General features: G+C 36.5%; 1 protein-coding gene across 4 annotated transcripts in view; it reads right to left on the reverse strand.

Annotated features, from left to right (window-relative positions):
* Positions 1-27319, reverse strand: part of ablim2 (actin binding LIM protein family, member 2) — a 134679-nt gene that overhangs the window by 19656 nt on the left and 87704 nt on the right. For 2 of the 4 annotated variants that reach the window (XM_059354207.1, XM_059354206.1), the window contains exons 7-13: positions 18122-18209; positions 17155-17213; positions 13570-13647; positions 12610-12753; positions 10316-10348; positions 7229-7346; positions 4316-4387 (exon numbers count right to left, since the gene is read on the reverse strand). In XM_059354207.1, the coding sequence (XP_059210190.1) occupies positions 4316-4387; positions 7229-7346; positions 10316-10348; positions 12610-12753; positions 13570-13647; positions 17155-17213; positions 18122-18209 (592 nt within the window). Of the gene's footprint in view, positions 1-4315; positions 4388-5024; positions 5295-7228; positions 7347-10315; positions 10349-12609; positions 12754-13569; positions 13648-17154; positions 17214-18121; positions 18210-27319 lie in introns of all 4 variants that reach the window. The other 2 variants (XM_059354209.1, XM_059354208.1) reach the window with 2 other exon arrangements.

Here is a 27319-nt window from a genome sequence, read left to right on the forward strand (position 1 = left end):
CTGATTATAAATTAATTTGAAAGAACTTAATTCATTTAGGTGTAACCAAATGAAACAATTCAATTAAGTTGGTTCTTTTTTCAGTGTAGAGCAACGATTTACTTTGAAGACGTTGTTCTCATCACTTAAAAGGTTGTGTTACAAAATCACAACATTTCTGAGTGCAATGATTTTTTTTAGGTGTAGGTGCCAAGACAATGGCACTGAAAGTGACTGGTGGTTATATTACATTTGTCCAGTTGTATGTATGGTTGTTGTAAGTGTGCGAGTGTCACATAGTCACATTCTGCTGTATGCATGTTTGTGTCACCTCACTGTTGCTCCATTAAAGTCGAATTTAATTTTGAAGCGAAATCTTGAAATGTCCATCAACTGGTTTAGAGCAACAAAGCTGCATAAACGTACTTTGGTCAGAAGATGGTAGTATAATGTATTGCTATAGGCTAATCCCTCAGTAGAAGAAGAGATTGAGCAAGAGAGAAAAAATAAAAAAAATAAAAACATTAGAATTTGGAAAAAACATTTTCATCTCCTGTTTAGCGCATGAACTATTTTTCCAAAAAGACAAAAACCACCTCAAGCTAACACTTTTTCAAAAGTTTTATCAAATTTTGAACCTGGTCTCACAGAAATCCGTGAAATAGCCACGGATTTCGCTTAACTCAAAATCCGTGGAACAGCCACGGAATCGCTCAAATTTCCGTGAAACTGACACGGATTTCGCTACAATGCAAGTTAATGACAGTCATATCCCGTGGCTATTCCATGGATATTTGTTCCTATTGGTTTGTTCCAAGTCACGTGACTTTCAAGGTTCCGGCGGTCAGAACAAAAAACATGGTGGACAGTTCTCTCATTTTTAGTGAAAAAATCAATATTTTGACTTTGTTTCTGCATAAAAATGGATTTTGATCACATTTCTAGCGAGAAATATATGTTTTATTTTCTAAATATTCACTCAGTGAATGTACATAATCACTTTGTGGTGAAGATCTCGCCAGAAAAGTCATTAACTTGCATTGTAGCGAAATCCGTGTCAATTTCACGGAAATTTGAGCGATTCTGTGGCTATTCCACGGATTTTGAGTTAAGCGAAATCCGTGGCTATTTCACTGATTTCTGTGAGACCAGGTTGCAAATTTTGGTGTTTCTTTCAAGCTTTTCTATGCAAATCTGCAAAATGCGCATCGATATTCGTTGATGGAAACACTGCTAGTGTTACATTACAGGCAAGCTGGGTGATGGAGTCACTCACACCCTTAAGGCCAAAAGTAAAACCACTCTACATCCAGAGTTTAGAGGAAGAAACAGAGAGAAAGATTGAGAGAGTGTTAGCTGATTGAACACACACTCTTCTCCCCTCAGACAGAGAGGAACCATGGGCAGCCATCTAGATGCAAGTGGGTGAGATCACTGACACACAGCACTGCTGTAAATGCTGGTTGCAGTGATCTCTTACACACACACACATGCCCAGTAACACACACACACACACACACACACAGAAAAGTGCTATTAGTACAGATCTAAATGTAGGGCAGATCCTCCTTTAACCATCTGGAGCTTAAGTAGGAGTTGTTGGAGGCTTGGGGAGTTTGGAGCAGATATTTGTAATACTTTATAATTCATGTTAATAGATTACACATTTGACAAAAGATGGAGGTCATTCATTAATCAAAAGCCAATAAGACAAACAAGAGGAAAACTATATGAAAGACAGTTAAGGGATCATTAACAAGAAATCAGGGAAATAAAAATAAAAAGCATGCATCATTCATCCTCAACAGGTTATTTACGGAACTCTCCCTTCATTTCTATTATAAGATAAAACATTTAAATAGAGTGGTGCTTTCAACATGGTCTCACAGGAATCCGTGGAATAGCCACGGATTTGCTTAACTCAAAATCCGTGGAATAGCCACGGAATCACTCAAATTTCCGTGAAACTGACATGGATTTCGCTACAATGCAAGTTAATGACAGTCATATCTCGTGGCTATTCCAACACACAAAGTGATTATGTACATTCACTGAGTGAATATTTAGAAAATGAAACATATATTTCTCGCTATGCAGAAACTAAGTCAAAATATTGATTTTTTCACTAAAAATGAGAGAACTGTCCGTCATGTTTTTTGTTCTGACCGCCGGGACCTTAAAAGTCACGTGACTTGGAACAAACCAATAGGAAAAAATATCCATGGAATAGCCACGGGATATGACATTAACTTGCATTGTAGCGAAATCCGTGTCAGTTTCACGGAAATTTGAGTGATTCCGTGGCTATTCCACGGATTTTGAGTTAAGCGAATCCGTGGCTATTTCACGGATTCCTGTGAGACCAGGTTCTGTGTGACTGAATATGATTGTTTTATGGGGACACCAGGAAGACTAGCTGGTTGCAATGACACCAACTAATAGGATCCTTAATAAAATCATAATTACTCCTTCATGGAGTGTTAGGACCAGCTAGAGCCTGAACAAGGCCAACATACACTGTGTTTCATGCCACTGCAACTGGAAACCAGACCCCAAATTACCACTCCCCCCCCCCCACCCCCTCTTTCATCTTCATCGGAGAACTCCCTTCTCAGCTTCTCCACCCTGTCATGGAGAAACCGCCAAAACCCTCGACCAGATTTTCTGTGCAAATGTTCAAGTGAAGCTCATGCTATTGCCCTCTCTACCTCCTCCTTTTACTCAGCAAAATAACATGTAAACATGTCAGAAAAATGTGTTTCTATTCTAACACAATGCTCTGCACTTTATACATTTATAAAATTACAGTATTGTTTTAATGCATACAATGGCACTAAATTGATGGTACAGTGAATGAATGACATGAATATACTAAGTGCTGAGAGAATGATAATGTATATTTTCTATTTACTATTTATTGAGATGAGATGTATCTTGTTATTTACTATTTATTATGCTTTTTTTATGAGTCCAGTACCTGAGTGCATTGAATTTTGTTGTATTTCTGTGCAATGACAAATAAAATCTAATCTAATCTAAATCTAAGGGTTCCGTAGTGGAAAAATAACATGCCCTTTGAGGAAAAAGATCTCATCATACATGCTGCTGTATGAATTCCCTTAATTATTCAAATGTCCGTCAGAACCATTACTTGTCCTGTTACCCCATCAGTAAACATCACTATCTTTACCAACACCAACTTGAGGAAACTAGTGAGCCAAACTGGATAAATAATCCTGACATAAACTTAAAATGTTTAGAAACATTTTAGATGGGACACTACCGATCATGGAAATTACATTTAAATGTAAGACTGATTTTGTAAAAAAAAACAAAAAACTCTTACAACAACTTGAGCTTGTCATTTCAGCTAGACAGGGTCCCTTGACTGAATGGAACGATGACAATTCAGCTTGTTTAGCTTGTTAGCAGCTTTATTAGCATCAAGCTAATCAGATTGCATCGAAATTAATTTGAACTTTTCAAAGTATTTCTTAAGTGGCAGCCCTAGTTGAAATGACTGAAAAGAAAAATAAATAAAAAATGAATAACTTTTCACGAGCCATGCTTTTATGAGTTTGTATGGTTGTACAAAAATATAGACTGTGTCATGGTGTATTTTTAATTACTCTAACCTGTTATTTAATTTGGTGATGATGACATTTGCAGATGGCTAGTATACCAGATGTACAGTCTTGGTAATGCTGTTGCCCAGTCTGCAATAATAAATGCTGACTAATCTCAATATTAGATCTCTTTGGTCTGCATTTAAGAGACATTTTGGTATTTGTCAGTGTAGTCAATCACTTGTTTCCAAGTGTCAATTGTGTCAAAACAAGACTTCACCAGTCATTCATTGTTACCCTGCCTGCAAACCTCAACATGTCTTTTTATCATTAGAAGGTAAAACCTGCACTTTTCTTCAGAATCAAAGACAAAAGCAGGTTAACACCAAAGAGATAAGTTATTGACATGACAACAAACGTATTCATTCAGGGGGAAAAACAAAACAAAAACAGGCTAGATTTGAAGTCAAAAGCAGGCAAACACTGAGGTCAACATCTTGAAAAGACAAGCAAAAAAAATAAATTACTCTTCCTCCAAATGCCAAATGTCTCAGGGCCATGTTAAACCATGCACAACAACAACCACGTCCACAGACACAAGTGTACAGGGCAAACAGAATGAGAAATCTCAGTGGTACCACCAATGTACCTTGATGCACCCCATGAAACCAGACAACACCACAATATTGGACAACAACATCACAAAACCTGCTCACCATTCCACTGGGGGAGGGGAGACACAGAGAAGAGAAAGACTATTGGTGTTTTACCGTTAGGAGGAGGTAAACTGAGATGCAGGGATGTCCTAGGTTTAAGGTCAGGTAGGGGGTCCTGTTTGAACCCTGAGGGGTGAGGGAGATCAGGGGATGGGGAGAAGATGAAGCAAAGGGAGGTGGTTGGATAAGCCTTTCTACAGGGGTTACAGCATGCAAGGGGAATGTGTACAGTTCTGGTTTGTGATGTTGATTTCAGGGATGTGTGGTAGCATGAATAGCATTAGCCGTTTCATGTCTTTGGTTCAAGAATTAAGGAAAATAAATCATCATGAGTGATCAAACAGTGGTTACACACCCAAACATGGCGCACACCAGGTCAGGCGTTCTGTTTCCCATTATGACTCATGGGACCAGAGACCCAGAGTGTGAGTTTCAACACATGGTTAATATGGTGCTTAACCACAGTCCATGCCAAGTGAAGTCAATTTAGTGGTTGTATCACAGCACTCCAGTCCTAAAGACCAATCGTTCTCAGTCGAATACAGAGAGGACAGACACTTTTGCTGCTGTTTCATGTTGTAAGTCCAATGTTTGAAACTACCTTTGGGGCACAATGAAACCACTTTCAAAAATGAACACGTTGCTAGTTCTTGAAAAGGCTGGCGTATTTAGTTTCTTTAGTTTCTTAGACAACAACAAGGATTGCATTAAGTTGTCCAATCTCTGTATTGGACTAGGTCTTGGTCTCAGCGTGCTTTGATACCTCTGAAGTAAGGGATGTAGTTGTGCTGCTGCAGCATGGCCAGGGTGGTTGGGTTTAGGTGAAAAGACAAGCCTGCACTGCCACCAACTGGTGTGGGTGAGTACTTGCCACTACCACCAGCCCCAGCAGGATAGTTCACAGGGAGGGAAGAAGAGTCCTTGGCCCAGGTGGAGGGGGACTTATTGGCACCCATGGGGGGTGGAGGCAGAGGGACAGAACTGGGCTCATGGCCTTGGCTGCTGTGTCTACCACCAAGGTATACCTCTGGCCCTGAATATCCAATCAGGTCACAGAGAATATGTTGGAGAAATAGGAAACAACACAAATCCAGCGAAATACATTCGTGGTCCATTTACAAAAAGTCAACAGCACACAGTAAAGCCTGAAATATTGTAAATCTAAAGTACACTACCGGTCAAAAGTTTTAGAACACCCCAATTTTTCCTTTTTTTATTGAAATTCAAGCAGTTCAAGTCAAATGAACAGCTTGAAAGGGTACAAAGGTAAGTGGTGAACTGCCAGAGGTAAATAAAAAAGGTAAGCTTAACCAAAACTGAAAAATAATGTACATTTCAGAATTATACAAGTAGGCCTTTTTCAGGGAACAAGAAATGGGTTAACAACTTAACTCTATGGAGTCTTGGGCTATTTTGTCCATTTTTGAATTCTTTTCATGTCTTTGTAAGTCATTTTGTGTCTTTTTTTGGTCATTTTGTGTCTTTTTTTAATCATTTTGTGTCTTTTGGTGTCTTTTTTTGTCATTTTGTGTCTTTTTTTGGTCATTTTGTGTCTTTTTTTAGTCCTTTAGTCCAACATAAAATGTGATTTTGAATCTTTTTTTTTAACTTTAAAAACACTATCATGCTCAATAAAGAATTTTAAATGTTGCAAATGTGCATTAATTTCAGAGTACACTGAGACATTAAACTGCATAATTTTCAATTAAATTCTGGAAAAGTTGGTGTGTTCTAAAACTTTTGACCAGTAGTGTAAATTGAGAAAATGTTTGTATTTGTATTTGTACTTCGATGCATAGGGTAAAAAAGTTTTCTATCCTCTTTACCCTGGTGGCTATATTACCCACACTTTAACTTCCAATGTGACCACAGAGAGTTCAGTTGTACATTTGGGTGTGTTGATGCTAGTAGCAGTAAATGTAGCCTGAAGCCTGGAGCCTGCAGGCAGAGGCCTGGTAAGCTCAGTTCTCTTTAACTCAACACACCCTGATTTTTTCAATTGAAAAGGACATTTATCAGACTTCGTTAATTCGGGAGACACTATAGGCTTAAACACCTTTATTCATATATGCAGTAGCACTCCCCAACACATGGAAACACACTGTGATGTGTAAAATCTGTGGACTTTCCCTTTAAATAACATTTATTTTTCAAAGCAAACAAGTGACTTGTCAATGTTTACTTAGCAGTCTACTATGCAAATGACAGAAACAGTTAATAGGAATACAAGAAAAAAATAGGAGTAGAGAGTAAAGAGTAGTGCATGTAATCTTACAAGGATCATGGAAAACGTGATCCTTCAAAAGTCAGAAGTAGAAACATGCAAGGTTATTATCGTTAACGAAAACTAAACGAAATAACGAAAACTAGAATTGAAAAAACATTTTCGTTAACTGAAATAAAAATAAAAACTAGAGTTTTAAAAAATCGATAACTGAAACTGTATTTTGTGGTTACAAAACTAACTAAAACTAACTAAAATTATAGTGGAAATGTCCTTAGTTTTCGTTTTTGTCAACTTTTTTCATTCATAATTCAGTGTTTCTATTTGAACATGCAACACATGGTGAATATGAGACTGGGATGTCTACACTCCAACCAAAATTCAAAACAGTTAATAACCTTATTGGGGCTGAGATGGATAAACCAAAGGAAACAAAGGCAAAATTTATTATGACCACTTTGAATCTGGCACCCAACACATAGCCCATTACAAAAAAACTAAAACTAACACTAAAACTAATTAAAACTAAACTAAAACTAAGCATTTTCAAAAAATAAAAACTAAACTAAAACTAGAAAACTCTCTCTAAAACTAACTAAAACTAACTGAATTTGAAAACAAAAATTCACAACGAAATTAAAACTAAAACTAATGAAAAATCCAAAACTATTGTAACCTTGGAAACATGACAACAGCAAAACATGGATAATGGGTTGTGGGTCATGTGTGTATGAGATTGTTACCTGGTCGGCTGTAATTCTGGGGGGAACGGCACGGGGTGTAGCGTCCGTAGCCCCCCAGGGAGCTGTTAGAGCTGGGGCTGGAGGGCCTTCGCTGTCGTGGCGACTTCTCCCCATCGCCCTGGATGCACAAAATAATAAATACAGTTGAAACCAGAAGTTTACAAACACTATATAAAAAGACACATATGCTTTTTTTCTCACTGTCCAACATGAAATCAGACAATCACTTTCCCTGTTTTAGGTCCGTTAGGATTACTAAAATTATTTCTATTTGCTAAATGCCAGAATAATGAGAGAAGGATTTTTTTAGACAATTTTTTATTACTTTCTTCAAAGTCAGAAGTTTACATACACTAACATTATTATGCCTTGAAACAATTTGGGAAAGCCCAGATGATGCTGTCATGTCTTTGGAAGCTTCTGATAGGTTTATTGACAACATTAGAGTTAATTGGAGACACACCTGTGGATGTGTTTTAAGACACACCTGAAACACACTGCTTCTTTGTGTAACATCATGGGAAAGTCAAAATAAATCAACCAAGATATCAGGAAGAGAATTGTGGACTTGCACAAGTCTGGTTCATCCTTGGGTGCAATTTCCAGATGCCTGAAGGTGCCACATTCATCTGTTCAAATAATTATACAATTATATAATTATAATTATGTAAACTTCTGACTTTGAAGAAAGTAATAAAAAAATGTCTAAAAAAATCTAGCAAATAGAAATAATTTTGGTAATCCTAACAGACCTAAAACAGGAAAAGTGATTGTCTGATTTCTTGTCGGACAGTGAGAAAAAAAGCATATGTGTCTTTTTATAGAGTATATGTAAACTTCTGGTTTCAACTGTAATCATGACCTCACTCCATAATCACAGCATCAGAGCACAGGCATGTGGGCATGACTCTACATCCAATATGTTGTTACAATGAGGTGGATCCATCATGTTGCATAAGCCATCCAAAAGGTCAATGTCAAGATAACACAGAATCAGGGAAAGTATGCTTATTATGTCCAAGAGCAGATCGGTATAATTGTGCATAGAAATGCGAGACAGATGATGATCATAATTAGTGATGTACAGTCAGCAGTGGGGTTAGAAAACTGACCATTAAAATTTCATCTTTACCTCAAAACTCATGTTTCATGTGATACAATATCACGACAATATCAATGTCAGTGTAAACGTCATCTTAAAAAGTCTTAAAAGTCATCTCAAAAGTCATCTTAAAGTCATCTTAAAACCTATTTTTATTCCTTGGCTTTTAACCACGCATGAGACTCTGCTCTTGTTTTTAGTGTTTTATGGTTTGCTTTTATTTATTGTTTTTTTAAATTGTCTTTTAAAAAGCAATTAATCTATTTATTTTAGTGTTTATTTCCTGTTTTATTTATTTTATTGTCTCTTGTTCTGTTTGTTTATGTACAGCACTTTGTTGCGGCTGTTGTTGTTTAAAGTGCTTTACAAATAAAGTTGAGTTGAGTTGAGTTGAGTTGAGTTGAGTAAACATGGCATAAAGGTTTATGAAATATTTCCTGACTAATACATGCCATACTCCGCTCCTTATTTATTATAAATGTTATGTTGTGATGTTGTATGTGATGTTGTATTTTTTCTTAATCGTATCGTAAGTGTTTGCATATGTATTTTGTATATTGTACGTATTTTTATTTTTATTTTTTGTTTGTTTTTGTTTTTTTGTTTGTTTGTTGTTTCGTAATTCTCTGCTTTTTTACATCATGGCCAGGGGACTACAGATGAAAACTAGCCTTCTGGCTAACTCTGGCTTTTTTAACCATGTATAATCATGTGTTTTATGAAATTGCACTGTCCCCTTTTAAATAAACGAATAATATTTAAAAGGCCAGTTAACCCAAACAATTATTTCTCACATTCCTCTAGCGATATCTCGTCATAGTTTTGGTTTTATCTTTCCAGGATTTAATAAAAAGTTGTTATTATCCACAGAATGCACCTTTTCTTCAGTAGATATAAGCTTAAATTTCATCACATAATGGTAAAAATATGAAGCGTTGTGGGAAGCAAAAGGATAAGAATGTTAACTTTCAGCTTTCGGCTCTCTCACAATCTCAAATGATCCCTAAGGTTGTATTCCATTATGCCCATTATACAAAAATATAGCTTTGTATAATGAGAACTGGTATTACATTTTTGTATATTGTTTACAAATTTGCCCTATATCCTGTTAAATTTCACTGGTTATCCTTTAGCATTGTCCAATTTTTTTTTTATGGGGTGCATTTAAACCCATCACAAGTCTTCCCAAACTTTGCTTTGCCCCCCTCCTCCCTCAAAACAGACACACACACACACACACACACACACACACACACACACACACACACACACACACACACACACATTCTTGTACTTCTATCTTTGTGAGGGCCCTCATTGGAATAGTGAATTCCCTTGCAAGGTTATAATAGTTTTGAATTTTTTATTAGTTTAAGTTTTAGTTTTAGTTTCGTTGTGATTTTTTTGTCTCAAATTCAGTTAGTTTTAATTAGTTTTTAGAGTGAGTTTGCTAGTTTTAGTTTAGTATTTTTTTTTTTTAAATGCTTTAGTTTTAGTTTAGTTTTTATTAGTTTTAGTTTTTGTGATGTGATATTTGTTTGGTGGGAGATTAAATGAGGTCACAGTAAATTTTTCCTTTATTTCCTTTGTCTGATCCATCTTCATTGTGTATGAAAAAAGTTGACAAAGACAAAAAGGACATTTTTACTATAATTTTAGTTAGTTTTTTAACCACACAATACAGTTTCAGTTAATTATCATTATCATGTAACCTTTAACCCTTAAAACAAAGTCTGAAATCTCAAAAAAAGCCTTTAAAGAAGTGAGGACCGGCTGAAATGTCCTCACTTTACAAAAAAATGTCCTCACTTTGCAAAAATGTCCTCACTCTGTTGGTTAAAAACGTGTTCTGGTCCTCACTATGTAGGAAGTACAAGAACACACACACACACACACACACACACACACACACACACAGGAAGGTGTGTTTCACTTATGAAGGGTGTGTGAAATGCACAGTGAGACACAGTGGAGCACTATATTACCTCAGTAGGAGTAGGTGAAAGCTGCTGGGGGGACTGCAGATGAAGACGGGGAAAAAGCCAATGATTAGGACAAACTCATATGTGAGGTTATGACTTAATCATTCACCCATGAGAGTGATCATTCAATGCCAGAGAGTCAGCACATCCACTGCTCAGACATTCCTAACAGATGGATGGGCTGATTTAAAGCAGTGGGTTTCAACCAGGAGTCTTGGGACTTCCAGGGATCTTAAGGGAATTCCAGGAAGTCCCAAGGAAAATGGGAAATAGCCATGTTTTCATCAACTCATTTCTATGCGCATTTTGAAGATTTGCATGAGAAAAGCTTGATGGAAACATAGAAATTTGAAAATATTTTCAAAATTTTCCAAATAAGTTCTGACATAATGAACATTTACTTCACATGACTGATCAGCTGATTCTGCTCTGCATAAAAGATATAAGTTATATATATAATAAATATAAGTTGCCCGATTGAATCCAATTCCTGAAGACTTCGCTCCATTTTCTTTCACAAAATTGTGTTGATTAGTTACATCTTTTTTGTTTTGTTTTTTCTCTCTCATGGCTTGTGACTGCACTACACAGGAATGAGTGTTTGTAAGAGAGAAACAAGCAGGGCATTGATGACTGTTTATAACTTTACTGTCTGTGGAGGACGATGAAAGGGTAGGGTAGCAACTGATGAAATATGAAAAACACACCAAAAAGAAATAGCACCAACAGGGGATGTGTGTGAGACAAAAAACAATGACACTAAGATATATTTTTTGATCAATCAAATACCTGTTTGAATGTTATTAGATGACTGAATCAGTGTGTTTCAGCTCATAAGGATGAGTAATAGATAAGTCTGTTTTTTTTGGTTTTTTTGCTTTAACCTACCATTATATAGTTTTTCTCAGTGACTTTGGTGCATTTTTTCACATCATTATCAACATTTGCACAACAGTTAGTTCAACCTCCACAACATTTAGTCATTTGTGCTCATCATAGTAGCAGTTTATCATTCCTTAAAACACATTACAAATGCTTTTGGACATGCATCAATTGTCCTTCATACAACTCTCTGCTGTTTTATAACATCATCATTTGCTTATGTCATGTCAGAGATTAACTCTACTTGTGAATGCTGAATAGTCATTCCATATAAAACTAATAGTCCTCATTTCATTGCTTGAGTTATTACATATAAAAATGTTGAATGAGTTGTCAAAATCTGTCAAACAAATTGTATATACTTTTATAAGTCTTTATTTTTTTTACTGAAAATGTCTCCGGAATTTAATACATTTCTCTCAGGTGAACCTCAGCTTTCACTAATGAGAAGGACTGTGTGAAGCATTGTTTGTAGAGTAGTTTCTACAACACTGTGACACTGTCACAGCTCTACTCAAAGGGACTTTTTGTTTGTTGTAAATAAGGGTGTTTTTTTTCCTTTTGCACAATGCTGTAAACAAATTAGAATTGCAAAGAGCATATGCAGTAAATATATGAAACATAAATATTCAGTGTACTCAGTTACCTTACTAAACACAGTAATGTGTAACTTTACTGTAGTTTTCAAATGGCTGTGTAAATAGTATAAAGTGCTGTCTGGAGCATTTTCAGGTAGCGTCACCAAGATCTGACTTTTTTGCATTGGAAAACATTTACAGAGTAAACTGTCATAATGAAAACATGACAGAATATTTGCTTTTGAGGAATGAGCTATCCATTTTGAGCAAGTGCCACGCTTTTGCAGGTAATCAACTAGGTTTTGCAGTTTGTACTAATTGTTTTGAGAAATGTATTAACTGTTGTGCAAATGTTCATATTGATGTGAGAAATGCACCAAAGCGACTGAGAGAAACTGTAATGCTGATTGCACAATGTGATAGCTATAGAATATTAACGCCATCTGTCCTCTGACTGGTTACCTAAAAGCCTCGCTTTTACTATACAATTCATTCCGGTCTCCCGTGAAAATGCAGACTTGATTAACGGCACAAAACAGAAGAGGCTAGCACTTGAGTTGCTCCTTTACATATGAAAGGTAATACAATAATAACGTGAAGCCTCCGTAGTCTGAGCCAAGACAGCAAACACTTTATTACATCCCCCATTGTCAATGACAGCACACAGCTTCATTCTTTCTGTTCTTGCCCTTCACAATAAAAGCCTTAATCATATACCCAGCATCACTTTTAACGTTGAGAGAGAATTCAACGAAATAGCTTACAACTCAAAAATATAGCTGTTGACATAGGAGAAGTCAAACATGGTAAGTGATAAAAGAGGCTAGTACAGTATACCTCTCCATAGTGCCTCTCCTCAGACGGATAGCTGACGTATGGAGAGTAGGACAGCATGTCAGGTCTGTCTATGTTGTAGATGGCCTTGGTCTTTGGAAGGGCTGCCAGGTCCTTGTAGTCCAGCATCTCCTCTCCTAGTTTGGCCTGGCAGTAGAGTGAAAAGAGCCTTCATCATTTATCCATCATGTACTGGTATACATTTATATGTTTTTATTTTTTTAATAATCTTCCTCTGAAAAAGGTGTGCCCCATGGCTCGATTCTGGGTCCTCTTTTTTTCTCTCTGTACATTAATAATGTTTGTGATCATGTATCAAATGCCTCATTTAATTTCTATGCAGATGATAGAGTAATTTATTGTCCATCCCCTTCCCTAGTTCAGACCCTTCAATACCTGCAATCTGCTTTTGATGTGGTCCAATCTCATCTAGCGCAACTGGTTGGTATTGAATGCGGAGAAATCAAACCTTATGATCTTTTCAAATGGTAAAGACTTGACATCCAATTTGCCAAAGATAATTACAGTACAAGGTGATGAAATTGAAAGGGTCACGGCTTATAAATATTTAGGGATCATTATTGATCAGAAGCTGTCATTTAAACCCCATATTGAAAGCCTTGTGACAAAACTGAAACTAAAAATAGGATTCTTTTTTTTTCGGTCAGTGTTGTTGGCTGTATTTGTATTTAATTGTTTATGATAACTGTGTTTATGTGTTGTAACTTGTCTCTTTTTATGCTGCTTTCTTGGCCAGGTCTCTCTTGGAAAAGAGATTTTTTAATCTCAATGAGACTTTTACCTGGTTAAATAAAGGACATATATATATATATATATATATATATATATATATATATAATTATTATTAGAGATCATTTGTATACAGAATACTGCAGAAAAATCTGAAAAAAAAATCTGTGCTGTTGCTGCCCCTGGTGGTGAGTAGAGGTACCAAAGTCTTACATAGATGACTCTGCTGGGAGAGCCCGAGGCGCTGGATGCTGGGACAGAAGTGATGCTTTCAGATGAAGTCCGGGTCACCTACAACACACACACATACACAATCATGTTTAAATATATAGGATGCGCACAGATCAAGGGAGGTGACAGAGCGAGAGGTAAGTTGTATTCACTGTTTAACCATTTAAAGTCGTGCTTTGTTGTGAAGTGTTATGTGGTTTTCAATTCAAATGTACCTCTTTCTTTTCCTTGAAGCAACCACATCAAACTCTCTTCCAATGTTATGGCATTCAACTGAACTATACCCTCATTATTTTTTATCATTGTTGGTACTTAGACAAAATTTATTTCATTCTGTTCATACAGCACAAAGTGGTGCTATTAGTCGAGCCAGACGTGACAGATCAGCACCAATCACAGTTATTGTTAAAACACACAAGTTGAAGACAGAGTGGACCTTCCCCTTGACCAGTGGCGGTTCTAGACCAGTTTTACTGTGGGGGCCAAGCAGGGGCCAGTGTTTAATCAGAGGGGCACATTAAAAAACGCCAAAGATGATATTTAATCATTCAAACCCTTTATTTTTGGTTATTTAAAAAACTAATTTAAGTATATTTGGAAGATACTAATAAAAACATTGAAACAATGAGACTTAACAGCAATAACAACTATTTTTGTACGACAATGACATTTCTCATTTTTGTGCACAATTACTTTTTTTTATTTTGAAAGTGCAGTACAGTGAGAATGATCTTTATATTTAGCTTTTATTGCACAATTAAACTTTTATACAATGTACACATTCTGGGTTCATTTTGTGTACAATGAGATTTTGTTTGAACAAAAAATAGGTAAGAATTGTTCTGTCATTTATCGTTATAAATTGATCATTTTATTATTAATTTGACACAGGGGCCACAGCAGGGGCCAAAGGCTTCTTCACAGGGGCAGTGGCCCCTGGAGGCCCCTGTGTAGAACCACCACTGCCCTTGACAACAAATTAGATATTGGTCGTTTGATTTTTATTATCTGACATGATCATCAGTGTTGGCCTCTGTGTCTGTCAAGTTGTAGTGGAGAGAATGTCACTCCCTTCAAATGATACAGTATACCCAACAGATGAAGCTACACACCACTCATCTGTACTTGCTTATTAAAGCAGCCCTGTACATGCACAGACTGATGATCAGCATGTTACACCATCAGCCACGGACTGGTCAAAGGTGTGGGTGTGGCTACTGCTCAACAGGAAGCATATTGTAGTATGGTGTCAACAGTTATGATCAACCCATGCAGAAGATGGTTGAGGGTTGAGTGGGGTTTGGGTGGGTGCAGGGACGTACAGGAGCACCAACCTGCTGCTCAGGGACGTCATTGAGCTGTATCCGGACCTGCTTCTGGGAAGGAGACGGGTTATGATGAGGAATGAGCATGGGAGGTAGAGGAAGGGCAGATACTTGATGTGAGGCTGCACCACTGCTGATGCAACGCTAAAACAATGTCTGAACTGTTGATAAAAACCCCTCTTCCTCTTCACTGTGATTGGTCTTTGTTGGTACTGATAGGACTCAACAGGAATTAGTTCTTAAACCAGGAAGTCAGTTAGCATTTTAGCGCTCTGGGGTCTATCCTCTCAAACTCAATGAGGATTTTAAATGGGTTGGTGGTTAGATTCTTGAAATAAGGTCTGTGTCGACATAAAACCCATTAGTAAATACCCTTACTTGTGAATTTTTAGGTTTTTTACGTGTCATTAAAAAGGCGGTAGCTAACAAGTGGCTAAATGAGACTACGTGGTTGGCTATAGGCATATAGTTGTGTTTTTCTGTTATTCTTATCTTTGAAGATTAGCTTAATAAACAATTTATAATGCTCCGGTTTCTGCTAGCTTGTCAAAACCGCTAGTTAGCTTGTCGGAGATGGTCTGAAGCTAACAGTAGTGACGTTGACCGTAGTGTAGTTCACTTTAGCATAACGTTGGATCTTTACTTCTGTCGACTCATTAATGCTTCAAACACATTAAAGTGGGGTTTATTTGTGAAGATTATCCTGCTGAATAAAATGTGTCAGCATCAAAAACGTTTTTCACAGAGCTTATTTGCTGCCATAATCCAAAATCCTTCATTCAATCATTGTGATTGGTCTTTGTTGGTACTGATAGGACTCCACAGGAATTACTTCTTAAACCAGGAAGTCAGTTAGCATTTTAGAGCCCTGGGGTCTATGTTGGTCTGTGTTGTTGTTCGACATAAAACCCATTAGTAAATACCCTTACTTGTGAATTTTTAGGTTTTTTATGTGTCATTAAAACGGCGGTAGCTAACAAGTGGCTAAATGAGACTATGTGGTTGGCTATATGCATATAGTTCTGTTTTTCTGTTATTCTTATCTTTGAAGATTAGCTTAATAAACAATTTATAATGCTCCGGTTTCGCTAGCTTGTCAAAACCGCTAGTTAGCTTGTCGAAGATGGTCTGAAGCTAACAGTAGTGACGTTGACCGTAGTGTAGTTCACTTTAGCATAACGGTGGATCTTTACTTCTGTCGACTCATTAATGCTTCAAACATATTAAAGTGGGGTTTATTTGTGAAGATTATCCTGCTGAACAAAATGTGTCAGCATCAAAAACGTTTTTCACAGAGCTTATTTGCTGCCATAATCCAAAATCCTTCATTCAATCATTGTGATTGGTCTTTGTTGGTACTGATAGGACTCCACAGGAATTACTTCTTAAACCAGGAAGTCAGTTAGCATTTTAGCGCCCTGGGGTCTATCCTCTCAAACTCAATGAGGATTTTAAATGGGTTGGTGGTTAGATTCTTGAAATAAGGTCTGTGTTGTTGTTCGACATAAAACCCATTAGTAAATACCCTCACTTGTGAATTTTTAGGTTTTTATGTGTCCTTAAAAAGGTGCTAGCTAACAAGTGGCTAAATGAGACTACGTGGTTGGCTATAGGCATATAGTTGTGTTTTTCTGTTTTCTGTTATTCTTGTCTTTGAAGATTAGCATAATAAACAATTTTTAAGGCTCCAGTTTCGCTAGCTTGTCAAAGCTGCTGGTTAGCTTGTCAGAGACGGTCTGAAGCTAATGCTAGTGACGTTGAATTTGACCGTTGTGTAGTTCACTTGGGCATAACGTTGGATTTTTACTCATTAATGCTTCAGACATATTAAAGTGGTGTTTTTTTGTGAAGATTATCCTGCTGAACAAAACGTGTCAGCATCAAAAACGTTTTTCACAGAGTTTATTTTCTGCCAAAATCCAAAATCCAATGCAAAAATACCAGAGATGAAACTCAATATACCCCATGGAGATGCTAACTTCTGGGTTTGCTGACAAAAATACTTTTATTTGCTAAATGTTTTCAGCTGCTTGCAATACTGGTCCAATACTATGATTATGTTGTAGAGAATCGAGAGGACCAGCACACGGTTGGGTCTGGATTGGTCATAGTGTCTCAATAAGAGGTGAAAAAAAAAGTTGCAACTGCAACTGCCACAAATGCAACAAAAAAAAACAGCATACTCGATAGCACATAGTATTTTGATAAGTAGACAGTTGTGACTCAGCTGTTTTCCACCCACCTTACTCTTCTCCTCCTGCTTTGCTGCTTGTCTGCATGGAGGATGCCAGATAGAAGATCCTGAAGACACAAAGACAAAGACTGTCTCACATTGTAATTGTTTCTGCAGTATTGCAATGTGCCTCAGTGAGCACCGACTGGACTGCCACCACCTGAGGACATGATGGTGATTTGCAAATGCAATTTCCCTGGCACACATTCAATATAAGATTATTCATAGACATACTCAGCTAGGTAAGAAGAGAGGATTTTTAAAGAGAAAAATAAGAAAACATTCATGCATGATTGAGTTTATATAGCTGGTAAATGAGAGGAAATAGAGGCTAAATACTGATTTGTTAGGTTAAGGCTACACTGAAAAAAGAAAATAGTTGAACCAACTTAATTGAATTGTTTCATCTGGTAACACCTAAATGAATTAAGTTCTTTCAAATTAATTTAATAAGTTAGATTAACACAATTGATTTTAAATTAATTTGAAAGAACTTAATTCATTTAGGTGTTACCAAATGAAACAATTCAATTAAGTTGGTTCTTTTTTCTGTGTAACAGGAATAAAAGAGGAGAAGGGGAACAGAGACAACAAGAAGCTAAAGAAGAGCTGGAGATATAGTGGTTTCTCTAACAGAAGACAGTCATATGTTTTGGAATCATTTGTGGCCATGCAGACACGGTCCCTACAGGGGTGTTTGGAGCAGTGCTAAATAGTGAAGTGACAACGAAGCTTCGTGAACTATTTGCTTTATTTTTTGTCCCCACTAGATGGCGGTCTTGGCTTAAAAAAAGGCTCTAGCAATGGTAATTGAGTGTGTTTTCAGCCCTTTGTTGAACAAACAGCGCCATCTAGTGGGCTCAGAAAATAAAGAAAATGGTTCACGAAGCTTCGTTGTCACTTCACTAGTGTTAAACACTTAAGATAGATAATAGACCAGAAGGTTTTTATCTTCAGTCCTGCAAACTGCTTTTACCTTGGAGGTACATTTCTTCTCCCTCTGCAAACATCTGCTCACAGCGGGCACAGCGGGCACATGAGGGGTGGTAATGCTTCTCTCCAGCCTGTTGGCCATTAAACAAGAACACGTTATCACCATGTAGCACACATTGCTGGTTTTGGTGTCTTTAGGGGAACTGCTAAAAGGGTACTGGAACAATTAAGGATTGCACTTTGATGAACATGGGGGACTTATAAAAGACAGGAAGAAAAGGGTCAGAATTGAAACAGAAGAGATAATCTGACTTTTGAGTCCAACTCATCTCTTCATTAGGCTTTCCCTGCCAGGTAAATAGTGAAGTGACAACGAAGCTTCATAAACCATTTGCTTTATTTTTTGACCCCACTAGATGGCGGTCTTGGCTTAAAAAAAGGCTCTAGCAATGGTAATTGAGTGTGTTTTCAGCCCTTTGTAGAATAAAGTGCGCCATCTAGTGGGCTCAGAAAATAAAGGAAATGGTTCATGAAGCTTCGTTGTCACTTCACTACAGGTAAATACCCACATTTTTCAAACTCCCCCTTCCTCAGCTTATTTGGTAAATGTATAGGCACCAAGTCCAAAATCAGGGGCTCTCTCACTATTATGACATGATCTGTGGATACCTTATCATACTTGACAAAGCTCCACCAGAGACACAAAACAGTAGTATATTATACAAAGCCATTTCCACGAGGAAAAGAAATAAACTGAATAGGAATTACAAAAATCTTTCAACATTTGTAATGCTGATAATATTGACCCAGGTCAGATTTTTGACTTTTTATCTGATAATGAAGACATATTAATGCATCATTTTGACTTATAGAGGCAAAAAACATTTTACAAAGCATTTTATCATTGCACAAGCAGGGTTGGGGGTAACACAACAAACACTGCCTAATAGTGTTGTGTATTCAAAATAAAAGCAGTGTTCTGAATACAGTAGCTATGTTTTTTTGTTGCATTTGCTTTAAAATTAGCCTTAAACAGATAATAAAGAAAAGAAAAATTAGAATAGTTTGAGTATGCAGTGCACCTGTCACATGATAATGGTAGAAGAGAGCAGCAAGTGATTTTGAAATATTACGTAATATTAAGAATTGTTACTTAATTTGAGTAATATAATGGAATATGTGACAAATAGCATTTTAGGGATGGATGGATGGATAGATAGATAGATAGATAGATAGATAGATAGATAGATAGATAGATAGATAGATAGATAGATAGATAGATAGATAGATAGATAGATAGATAGATAGATAGATAGATAGATAGATAGATAGATAGATAGATAGATAGATAGATAGATAGATAGATAGATGGATGGATGGATGGATGGATGGATGGATGGATGGATAGATATCTAAAGGGATATCTTATCTTAATATATTGTGTATTCCCTAAAATTAAACAGGCAGATGAAACTATTTCGTGCTGCGTATATGTTTAAAAATAACAATATAAAAAGTTGATCCCAAAGAAAAACACCTGCCAGAAAATATATTCCTTTGCAGATCACTTGCATCACTTTATTAAAGTGCCACCAGCTACAAATAACAACAAAGAAAAGGTTGTGTTTAGTTATTTACCCACAAGGTGGAGCACTTGTGTTGGGTAAAGAGTGCTGCAGTCCCATTTAGAGCAGAGACAGGTGCCAGACTGACAACAAGCCTTTTTCTTTTAAACACTTACATACTTGTGACTGGTCAATCCTTATCAATTGCAATGGGAATTTTTCCTTTAACACTCAAACTAAAACTGTCCAAAGCTTCCTACATAATTCCCAATTAAGCCAAACAGCGAGGAGGCAGTGGACTATATATCATGGCCCCCATGCTCTGAGTTGATATTCCATGGCTTGACATTTAGAAGCTTACACTGGAGATATGTTATCCAGAGCTTGAGTAACAACCACAAGACAGTGTGAGGGGAGGGGTTGTCATGGTGAGGGTATAATTTATTGTGTTAATTGTTTCAGTGGTCCTACTGCTAGAAGCTAAAGTTACTGTATGCATGTCAGGCTTGGCCAGGTTTTCCATGGATCCTTATCAGCTTGGATCAAGCAATTTGGACCTATGAAGATCTCTACAACTGGTAGCAACCATTGGAACCATGAAGTGCTTTATTCACCCCATAGTAGCAGTTGCAGGTATTGTTTTTCTTGACAAGATTTTTTAAATCTGCTGCAGGTTTCTAACAAGTCCTCCAGTCTGCTAATTTTCTCTATACTAGTGCGTTATTCTGTTTATGTTGTGTTGTGGCAACGAATGTCATAATTGGGATTAGTTGAATTATCTCACTCTCTTGGCAGATTTTCTTGTTTAAAACACACAAAGAACGCGTGATTTATGGACTCAGTAATAAACTAAATAACTCAAGATGGAAATTTTTGTGATTCTTGATCCTTTCTTGCAAAAACAGTCATCTAATGCGTGCTGATCTCTGCTTCCCAAATGCATCCCATCCTGCCGCAACGGAGTCCAAATTATGCACGATTCCAGAAAACAGGACGTCAACACCCCGTTCCTTGGATCACATCCTGCTAACCCCTGAGTGCAAACTTTTTGCCAACTTTTTTCTTTCAGATGCTGAAGTCCGGAGTTTAAAGCTACAGCTAGGATACTTGAATCTTTAAAACTAGACGATCTAAGGAATCCACTGGTACCAAGTCATGAAATTAAATCTTGTCAGAAGAAGGAGGGAAATAATGCTTAAAAGTTACTGTATGCTACATTTTAGCAAGGACATTTTTTAAAAAATTGGCCATTGTCAAAGGGGTCCATTGACCTCTGACCTCAAGATATCTAAATCAAGGTATCAAGTAGTCTCCTCTCCTCTGCAGACATGCAAACCTCATGATAATCCCCAAAGGTTTGGGGCACAAATCAAATGTGTTTAATTTGCCTACTGTCATCAAATAATTGTGCATACACTGCAAAAAAGCCAACTTGTATTTTTTGGCCTAAAACAGTGATTTAAGTTGGTAAAACTTGGAAATATAAATTACTGACATTTAGGGCAATAATGTAAGTTAGCACAACAAAGGAAGCTAGTTGTCTGCTCAAAAACAAGTTTGTGAGTTGTTGTTACTGATATCTTTAAGTTGGGGTTCACAACAAGGGACAATAGTTCTGCTAACTCTTATTTCTTTGTTGTGAAATTTGGTCATTAGCGAAAGCTAGCGGCTAACTGATGCTAGCGACTAACTGATGCTAGCGGCGCTGCTTGTTACAGCTACAAGAGTAGCCATTAGAGTATCAATGCTAACTCAAAATTGTGGTCACAACATTAGCTGACATTTCATAGCGGCGTTACAATCGTGCCAGAGAAATTCAGAGTTGAGCAAACTCAAAAACAAAACTTAAAATATTTAGTTTAATTGTCCAACTTAAAATTTTATCGAAGTTTGTTGCCTTGAAATTTTGAGTTCACCCAACTTTTCTTTTTTTGCAGTGTACTGGGGTTCCTAAACAGTCTTGATATTGCATCAAGTGAAAGCTAAGAGTAGTCATGTTGTCGTGTTGAGTTTTTTTATTTTCCTTAACTTGAGCTCAGTGTATAAAATGAGCTGCTGTGACCTCTAGGATAATCACAACCTAATGAAACTTTACAACCACAAACTAGAGACCTAGAGACAATAAGGTTTCTCAGGAGTTTACAGAACAAAAAAGAAAAAAATGGATGCAACTTAGACATAATTTAGCTCCATATATTAATATCATAATTTTCATAACTGACACAGAGTTCTGAGCTGAACATTAATCTTCAGCTTCCCAGCTTTCAGCTTTGCAAATTATTTGGTTCTTACAAAGGTAAAAAAAAAAAAAACAACAACTTAGATTTAGAAGTCTTAGATAATTTATCTTGTTTTAAGAGTTAATTTCTTATTTTAAGTGTTCAACTTTACGCTATAATCTTATTTCTAGATTTAACAATCTTAATTCAAGAAATCTTGTCAAGTGAAATCATCTTGCTGCATGGACAGATAATTTCACTTGTTTTGAGTACCTTTTCCCTAAGATTTAGTGTTGTTATCTTGTTTGAGACAGCCCTTTTTATGCAGTGAGATAGTGGCATCTACTTTTGACCTGCTATCTTCCCCTAAAAATCCCCTGCCCCCCCAACCTCACTTCTCTTTAAAAGAGAGCATATCTAAACCAAATGGGCAGCAGATGGAGAAAGGAAGCAACTAGAGACACGTAGAACTGTCGAATGAGCAGAGAGACTCCAGGTCCACACATTAATGGGATAAAAACAGAGGTCAGCTTCTCGAAAACTGGCTGGATGTCGTGGAAGCCATGCCAAAAGCTCATATTTGGACAGAAGGGAAGCGGATAAGATAGACAGAGACCCACAGAAAGGAGGAAGTTGACTTAGAAACATTGAGGTCCAGAGATAAAAGGACAGAACTGGATTGAAATTCAAGCATGGAAAGTATGAGAGGGCCGGAAAAGAGATAGCACTGCAATTAAATCCTTCCTTTGTCAGAATCCAAGGCTCTATGAGGGGGGAATGATCATATTCAATGCCCTGTGGGACTGATAAGAGGAAGAAAGAAGAAGAGGAAAGGTTTGTAGGTGGGGCGAACTTGCTCATCATTGGATGTTTTACTTAGGAATAGCAGCCCTGGCTGACACTCCTGCAGAGTTAAGGATTTTTACTACATCTGAGGTAAAGAGCCCTAAAAGAAAATGACAGCCAGGTGGCTAAAGGGCAGGTAAGGTAACAATAAGCTAGCTGCCACACACTGCAAAAGAGGCAACTTGTATTTTTTGGCCTAAAACAGTGATTTAAGTTGGTAAAACTTGGAAATATAAATTATTGACATTTAGGGCAATAATGTAAGTTAGCACAACAAAGGAAGCCAGTTGTCTGCTCAAAAACAAGTTGGTGAGTTGTTGTTACTTATATCTTTAAGTTGGGGTTCACAACAAGGGACAATAGTTCTGATAACTCTTATTTCTTTGTTGTGAAATGCAGGAAAGCGGTGAAATTCATTAGCGAAAGCGGCTAACTGATGCTAGCGGCTAACTGATGCTAGCGGCGCTGCTTGTTACAGCTACATGAGTAGCCATTAGCGTATCAATGCTAACTCAAAATTGACATTTCATAGCGGCATTACAATCGTGCCAATTCAGCACATTGCAGAAGTAAGGATTAAAAGTTATTACAATGTAAAATGTAAAATTATAAGTTAGTTCAACTTACAGTTGAGTTGAAATCTGAATTCAGAGTGGAGCAGACTCAAAAACAAAACTTAAAATATTTAGTTTAATCGTCCAACTTAAAATTTTATCGAAGTTTGTTGCCTTGAAATTTTGAGTTCGCCCAACTTTTCTTTTTTTGCAGTGCACCTTTTATACATTCATCAGATAAATACATACTTAGGTAAGCTTTCACAAAATGATAATCTGTAATGTGGTGCCCATACAGACAGAAACAGTGAGACGAGAGAGGTGATCCATTAAGAAGATTGGAATGAGTCGGCCTGGCTACAGCACAAACACAGTGGAAATCAGTGATGCTTTACAATGACTAGGTCAGTCTGTTATAAAGTCAAGTGATCTGCATTAAGCAGATTCCTGTTATAAATAAATAAACTTTGATATGATTCACTGGAATAAGATGGAAAAAGCCAATTTATAGGCATATATAGGTGCATCTCAATGAATTGGAATATCATAGAAAGTTTATTTATGTCACTAATTTAATTTTAAAAAGTGGAAATAACTCATTATATAGATCTATTGCACATAGAATGAAACATTTTATGTCTTAATTTATTTAATTACTTTTAATTGTAATGATCATGGCTTACATTTAATAAAGACGTAACATTCAGTGTCTCAAAAAAATTGAATATTACAAACGAATTTAAAAAGAATGTTTAATATGGAAATGTTGGCCTCTGAAAAGTATGTCCATCGATATGACTCAATACTTTGTTGGGGCTATTTGACTTGAACTGCTAATGGAGATGGACTTTTCCATCATATTCTAATTTATTGAGATGCACCTGTATGTATGTATGTATGTATGTATATATATATATATATATATATATATATATATATATATATATATATATATACTACCGGTCAAAAGTTTTAAAACACCCCAATTTTTCCAGTTTTTTATTGAAATTCAAGCAGTTCAAGTCAAATGAACAGCTTGAAAGGGTACAAAGGTAAGTGGTGAACTGCCAGAGGTAAATAAAAAAGGTAAGCTTAACCAAAACTGAAAAATAATGTACATTTCAGAATTATACAAGTAGGCCTTTTTCAGGGAACAAGAAATGGGTTAACAACTTAACTCTATGGAGTCTTGGGCTATTTTGTCCATTTTTTAATTCTTTTCATGTCTTTGTAAGTCATTTTGTGTCTTTTTTTGGTCATTTTGTGTCTTTTTTTAGTCATTTTGTGTCTTTTTTGTGATTTTGAATATTTTTTTTTACTTTCAAAACACTATCATGCTCAATAAAGAATTTTAAATGTTGCAAATGTGCATTAATTTCAGAGTACACTGAGACATTAAACTGCATAATTCTCAATTAAATTATGGAAAAGTTGGTGTGTTCTAAAACTTTTGACCAGTAGTGTATATACATATATATACATACATATATCAGATAAATTCAACTTGTGTTTTTAGGTCAATATAACTGTTCTTCTGCTCAAAAGACATTTTTGAGTTGTTCACATTTCTAGGCATAATCGTGCTGATTCCATATGAGCTGCAGGACTTAACTTAACTTACTGAGTAAAAAAAAATGTTTTAAAGAGCAAAAAACGCCCTGATACATCCTGGGGTTGAGAGGGTTGGCACTCATTGCCAGATAAACTCCAAACACCTCTTACTGCTGCTTCAGTGCAGATAAAAGAGACATCACAGCTCCCATTCGCACTACTTGACTGACAGGTGATTTCTGGGAAGAGCAAAAGATAAACTGCACAGCGATGAGCCGCCTAGCAACAAACAATAAACAAAGTTTCAATTCAACCTCCTCCACCGCTGCCAGCTCCAGTTATCGACTCCATACGTCCACTCAGACATTTGATCTAAAGCAAATGTCATGACATTTTAATACTCAGTCTCTCTGTTACTGCTTCACAACAGCACAGGAAATGGCTTCTACACTAACACAGTCAGGCATTTAAGAATAACAAAAGATACCGGGGCCTGTTTTTATTAACAGTGTCAGAATCCCTCAGAGGAATTACACTATAGAAAGCTTGACTTCATTGTTTTTATTAGTCTGCATGTAGAATAAACTTTAATATCCTACTATACTAACTCGAAACTTGACTTTAAATTTTTTTCAGTAAAGATGTACACTGTAAAAAAAAAAATCTGTTTAATTCACGGTAAAATACCGGCAGCTGTGGTTGCCAGAACATCACCGTAAAAAATCCAGTGAGCGTATGTAAATGTAAATATCAGCAAAAACTGTAATTTATACTGAATAATCCCATTACTTTTAGGATAATTGTTTCATCGTGGTATTTCTCCGTTAACTTTGCATGAAAATTTTATATTTTTACAGCAAAACTGTGTGTTTTCTACAGTTTATGGCAGTAGAATTTAAAGTTTTATACTATTCTTTGATTTACAGTAATGTAAAGTATCACTACGGTGATGTACAATGTTTAATTTTACAACCTATTTCTGATGCAATTTGACAGTGTTTTACTGTAATTTCGACAAACATTTTTTACACACTGTAAAAAAAATACTTTTGTTTTTACGGTAAAAAAACGGCAGCTGTGGTTGCCAGAACTTTACCGTAATAAATACGGTGCAACTTTTTGTAACATTACGGTAAAATTATATTAGCACTGTTGATTTCCCGTTTAAGATTGCCATTTTATTCCATATTTTACTGTATAAATAAAAAGTTTTTCCATCAAAAGAAACTTTGTTCTGCCATATAACTGACAAGAAAATACTATATAAATGCTACATGAATTAAAGATTTTACCATTAAATATTACAGTTTATTTTTGTTGGAGATATGGTGTTAAGTACATTTAACAGAGAGAAAAAATATTTTTACAAAAAATGAATGCAAAAATGATGGCTTGTATATATATATTACATCATATTTTTTGCCAGTGTATTTTACAGTAGAGTAAAGTATTTAAAAAATAAATAAAAATGTAAAAAATTCTGTTTCGGCTGATTTATACATTTACAGTGTTTCATTGTTACTGAAACTGAATGAAACCATTTATCATTTTATGGTCTTTTACTGTCATGGTTTAGCAGTTTTTCACCGTAAAATCTACAGATATTTTTTGCAGTGCAGTGTAATGAAAGAACAGCAGATAAGAGACAGTATAAGACTCAGTATACACATGCATGTACACACACACACACACACACTTAATACCATAGGGACAGGTCCTTTTAGTCCTGCTTCAGCTGCAGACGCTGCAGGGACAAATAATGAAGTGTCCACATGACGGCTTTAACACCACTGGAGGAAAGGGAAGTGTATGATGTCACATACACACAATAATATACACACTGAGAGAAACACAGCAATATGCTCTCATCTCATTCTTATGTTTCTGTTGCTCTCCACACACTGGAATCTGATAGGTGTTTATGAAAGGAGAGACACAGCATGTGATGAAAAAAGGAGAGAAAGTGAAAGAGAGGGATTGTTTCTTGGGCTGCTCTAAAAGCTTTCTTCTTCTCCTCCTTCCCTCCCTCCGCCCGAGAGTATCCCATGTCTCATCCCTTCATCACTGCTGAACAACAAACTGCTTCACTAAGGCCACATTCCCCTGCACCCACTTCTACCTGACTGAATCAACTCTCTCTCATCCAATCCCAGTGTCTTGTTCACTGCAAAAAAGCCGACTCATATTTTTTGGCCTAAAACAGTGATTTAAGTTGGTAAAACTTGGAAATATGAATTACTGACATTTAGGGCAATAATGTAAGTTAGCACAACAAAGGAAGCCAGTTGTCTGCTCAAAAACAAGTTTGTGAGTTGTTGTTACTTATATCTTTAAGTTGGGGTTCAAACAAGGGACAATAGTTCTGCTAACTCTTATTTCTTTGTTGTGAAATTTGGTCATTAGCGAAAGCTAGCGGCTAACTGATGCTAGCGGCTAACTGATGCTAGCGGCTAACTGATGCTAGCGGCTAACTGATGCTAGCAGCTAACTGATGCTAGCGGCGCTG

Source organism: Centropristis striata, chromosome 17 (genome assembly GCF_030273125.1).
Source record: "Centropristis striata isolate RG_2023a ecotype Rhode Island chromosome 17, C.striata_1.0, whole genome shotgun sequence".
Classification (NCBI taxonomy): domain Eukaryota; kingdom Metazoa; phylum Chordata; class Actinopteri; order Perciformes; family Serranidae; genus Centropristis; species Centropristis striata.